Genomic DNA, 1,578 nt, shown 5'->3' on the forward strand with positions numbered 1-1,578 from the left:
ACTCTGAAAGCTCCTCTAAACTCGGCAGCTTTGGATCAATTACCCGCACTATGACCTATACAGAGGATAGACTGACTGGTAACTATAATTGTTTTAATTCTTTGTATAAAACACTATAGTGGTGATTAGGGATAAATTTAGTCAAATTTTTATAGCTCTTATTCTCATATTTCTTCATCTGGTGCGGCGCCTCGCTAAATTGCCCCCCAAATTACATTTCCACCAGACCTTGGCATTTCTGATCCACCATCACTGGAATAGATTAAAGTGCTATAACTTTGTAAAAACACAATCTATACATTTTATGTAATGTTATGTATACGCCTGAGAAAATCATTTCCCACTAGCGGGAGACACATAGTTTTTTTTGTCTGCACCTGCTTAAGTGCCGCGTTAGGCCGATATCGGCCTGTTATGCAGTGAGGGTGTTAAAGTTGAAAATTTAAATTATCTAGACTCAGTAGATTGGGCTGTGCATTGATGTAATGTAATTCAACAGCCAACGGGCCTCTCATATGTAGATTTAGTTTTTGTTAAATTTTGTTCATCAAATTCATTTCAAGGTGCTGAAGGTGCGGGTGAGCCTGGCAATGTATCTGCACCCACAGCCAGCCCACCAGAGCAAGTACCAGATGGCAATGAGAGTGGAGAGCTCTTAGACTATAATGATTCTAGTGTGCTGGAACAGTTTCATGAAGATGCCTTGCGACAGGTAATTCCAACTAACCTAAAAAACATGTTAGTGTATGAGAACATACCATATACAAAAGCTGTGTCTTCTATAAAATAGTTAAACAATCTAGGGGAAACTTTTATTAAGGCATTTCTGTAACATTTCTGGCTTATGATGTTATAGTCTTGATAAACTAAATTCTTTAAGCAACCTAATTTTGCATATTTCAGTTTAAATAGATAACTGAACTATTGTTTTATCAATCTCTGTTGATAGATCTCTTACCAAACTTAAGGTGTGGCTACACACATCTGTGATTATTGAGGGTAGTTATTAAAAATATGTAAGTTGTTAACTTAAACTATATAATTTGCAGGCTGGCTGTGGTCTATCGCAAGCACGTGTGTTGCTTGCCGTGACACTGGCTATAGCGGGCTCGTCACTTGAGCTGGCTGCCATACCCTTTGTGCTGCCCTCCGCTGAAATTGAGCTCTGTATATTACCACATGAAAAGAATTGGCTTGGTATGCTAACAAATGTTTTATATACAATATTAATGTTTGTTTAATAATGAAATTATTTTAAATTAGTTATGAGTGTGGAAGGGTACATCGGTAGAGGGTAGATTTAGAAAGAGATGGATGGATTGCATGAAAGGTGATATGATCAAAAAGGGAGTGATGACTGAGATGACGTAGAGTTGTGTGGAGGACAAAAACCTGTTGCGCCGACCCTACGGGAGTATGATAAGGAGAAAGATGATGAATGCAATTATTTTAAACTGCTTTTTTTGCATTTTAATTCATAGTTTTCATGGTGTGTTTATTTATCTCTGTTACTAAATTACTCAAAACCCTTGTCACATATTTTAAGAAATACTAAAATATTAAGCAAAAGTACAATAC

The 1,578-nt window shown here is 36.8% G+C and overlaps 1 protein-coding gene across 1 annotated transcript in view; it reads left to right on the plus strand.

Annotated features, from left to right (window-relative positions):
* The first annotated feature begins 6 nt into the window (after positions 1–6).
* Positions 7–1,578, plus strand: part of LOC106101817 (synaptic vesicle glycoprotein 2C-like) — a 5,132-nt gene continuing 3,560 nt past the window's right edge. The window contains exons 1-3 of the mRNA XM_013281155.1: positions 7–78; positions 564–712; positions 1,050–1,211. Of these exons, the coding sequence (XP_013136609.1) occupies positions 51–78; positions 564–712; positions 1,050–1,211 (339 nt within the window). The 5' untranslated portion in view covers positions 7–50. The remainder of the gene's footprint in view (positions 79–563; positions 713–1,049; positions 1,212–1,578) is intronic.

Source organism: Papilio polytes, unplaced genomic scaffold (assembly GCF_000836215.1).
Source record: "Papilio polytes unplaced genomic scaffold, Ppol_1.0 DF823935.1, whole genome shotgun sequence".
Classification (NCBI taxonomy): domain Eukaryota; kingdom Metazoa; phylum Arthropoda; class Insecta; order Lepidoptera; family Papilionidae; genus Papilio; species Papilio polytes.